Raw genomic sequence first — 1,952 nt, 5'->3', positions numbered from 1 at the left:
AGGACAGGAGCTGCGAGACGCACGAGTAAAGCGCAACTTGTCTTTGGCTGCTGCCCACCCAGAGCTTTTTACTCAGCAACAAGCTCAAGAGCAGTGCCGCTCAGTGCGCTCAGCCTGAAGAGGACAGAGGATGCTAAACAACATGACGGACTGCGAGGAGGGAGAGGGGGGACCCAACAGCCAGGGTGAGTGACGAAACCTGCTGCCGAGTGATGAGAAGGGAGTGTGTATGTGTGTGTGAGTGCGTGGACCTCGGTGCATCAGTCTCAGCGTGGGTGCTGGAAGGGAACGCGCACGTGTCAGTTAATGAAAGTTAGAGAAACAAAATGATGTCAATGCAGAAACGCATAAATCGGAGTCATTTGTTGCATTTGTATGAGACCTTTCAGATAGTAACTGTAATCTGAATAGGACTAAATTAAGTCCAAGTGGAGGTGTCTGAGATCAGTCTGCTACACCTTCACTTTGCTCTGATGCGTTTCACCTCCTGAATTTCATATGTAAACCTTCATCTGCTTAAATAGTTCAGAAATTTGCTTCTTTTTAGCTGATTGGCTGCTGCTTTTCGAAAAAAATAAAAAGGCTGGTTTAGTCAGAAGCTCAGTGATATATGTGACTCAAATGTGGTCCAATTCATCCTGCAACTGTAGATATATACAAAAGGTTCTACAAAAAATAAATGTTCCCAGAAGACTTGAGTGCAGCCAGAAAAAACAGCCTTTCTTTTCCCATCAGGAACATCTTACCCAGGGGGCAATGTCAGCCTTTCATAAGCTTGCAAGTGTATGTCTCTGAGTGTTTAAATGGTTAAATGCAGACTGGGTTTTTATTTTAACATTTTCTATTTGCTGAAATGATTCATTTCCTTTTTTAAAAAAAAAATGTTACCGGTACAAACACTACAAGAATGCTGACCACTGGTCACAGTTGGTATTTTTCCCCATTTTTGGACATTAATTATTCATGGCAATAATTTTAAGTTGCAGCCTTGGTTGTAACAATTTTTTCCCACTGTGTTTGTGTTCACGTGTGCACCGTCATCAGGGAGCCATCCACCAATTATGTATTAAATTATCTTTTTAATTATGTGAGGGTTTTTTAAATATTTGACAATATGTTAAGTCTGTATCTGCGCCATTTGAGTTTCAGTCATTTAGACCTAAATTATCTTAGTGTGTTTTGATTATTTCCTTTAAATATGACACCTGTCATTTATACAGAGCAATATCACTGTGGCTCCTTATTTTGATGAATTCTGTTAATTTAACTTGGTATGGCCCTATTCAGAGTCTTTGTCTTAAATATACTTGTTCTTTTAAAAGTCACATAATGGGTTTTGTTAAACGATTATAGACAACAACCCTGATGTGTAATAGGAAGAAAATAACCCACATGAGGATTTCATTCTGATTTATACATCTGGGCTGATTTGGCACTCCACTCAAGGCCTGTTGCTTCAAAAGATTAGGGGAGAAAATTGGATTACAAGAACAGTTTATTTCTATTCTCTATACACTATGACTGAGTGTAAACTCAGTTTGTTTCTCCATTTTCTAAGAGCTGAGCATCAAGATAATCTCTAAGCCATATTCACTGGCTACATGTTTTATACAAATACTATTATGTGTGTTTTTCGATACCTGGGAAGATATTTATGATGAGATTTGAGATTAATCTTAATTTTTTCCACACAATTAGAGGTGAACACAACAACAAGTGGGGGGAAATGATTTTTTGTTTTCAAATTAAAAAATATATATCATAGCTGTCATATTCTTCATTGGAAAAATAACTTTAAAAAAAACCTTTACATCGAAAACTGCTTCACACAAAAAATGGCTTTAGTTTTCAAAGATCTGTGTGCACTGTCCAAAGTTACTTTCATCTGTTTTAATCTGTATTCATTCATCATTCACTGTTTAAAAGCAAAGGCTTATATCAGCATTCCACCC

General features: G+C 37.7%; 1 protein-coding gene across 1 annotated transcript in view; it reads left to right on the top strand.

The window, feature by feature from the left end:
• The first annotated feature begins 8 nt into the window (after nucleotides 1–8).
• slc12a5b (solute carrier family 12 member 5b) overlaps nucleotides 9–1,952 on the top strand; it is a 37,273-nt gene continuing 35,329 nt past the window's right edge. The window contains exon 1 of the mRNA XM_005740505.2: nucleotides 9–185. Coding sequence (XP_005740562.1) covers nucleotides 131–185 — 55 coding nt within the window. The 5' untranslated portion in view covers nucleotides 9–130. The remainder of the gene's footprint in view (nucleotides 186–1,952) is intronic.

Source organism: Pundamilia nyererei, unplaced genomic scaffold (genome assembly GCF_000239375.1).
Source record: "Pundamilia nyererei isolate P.nyererei 1_Seehausen unplaced genomic scaffold, PunNye1.0 scaffold00100, whole genome shotgun sequence".
Lineage (NCBI taxonomy): Eukaryota > Metazoa > Chordata > Actinopteri > Cichliformes > Cichlidae > Pundamilia > Pundamilia nyererei.
Note: the sequence above shows the minus strand (reverse complement) of the source record. Positions and strands in the feature narration are given on the sequence as shown.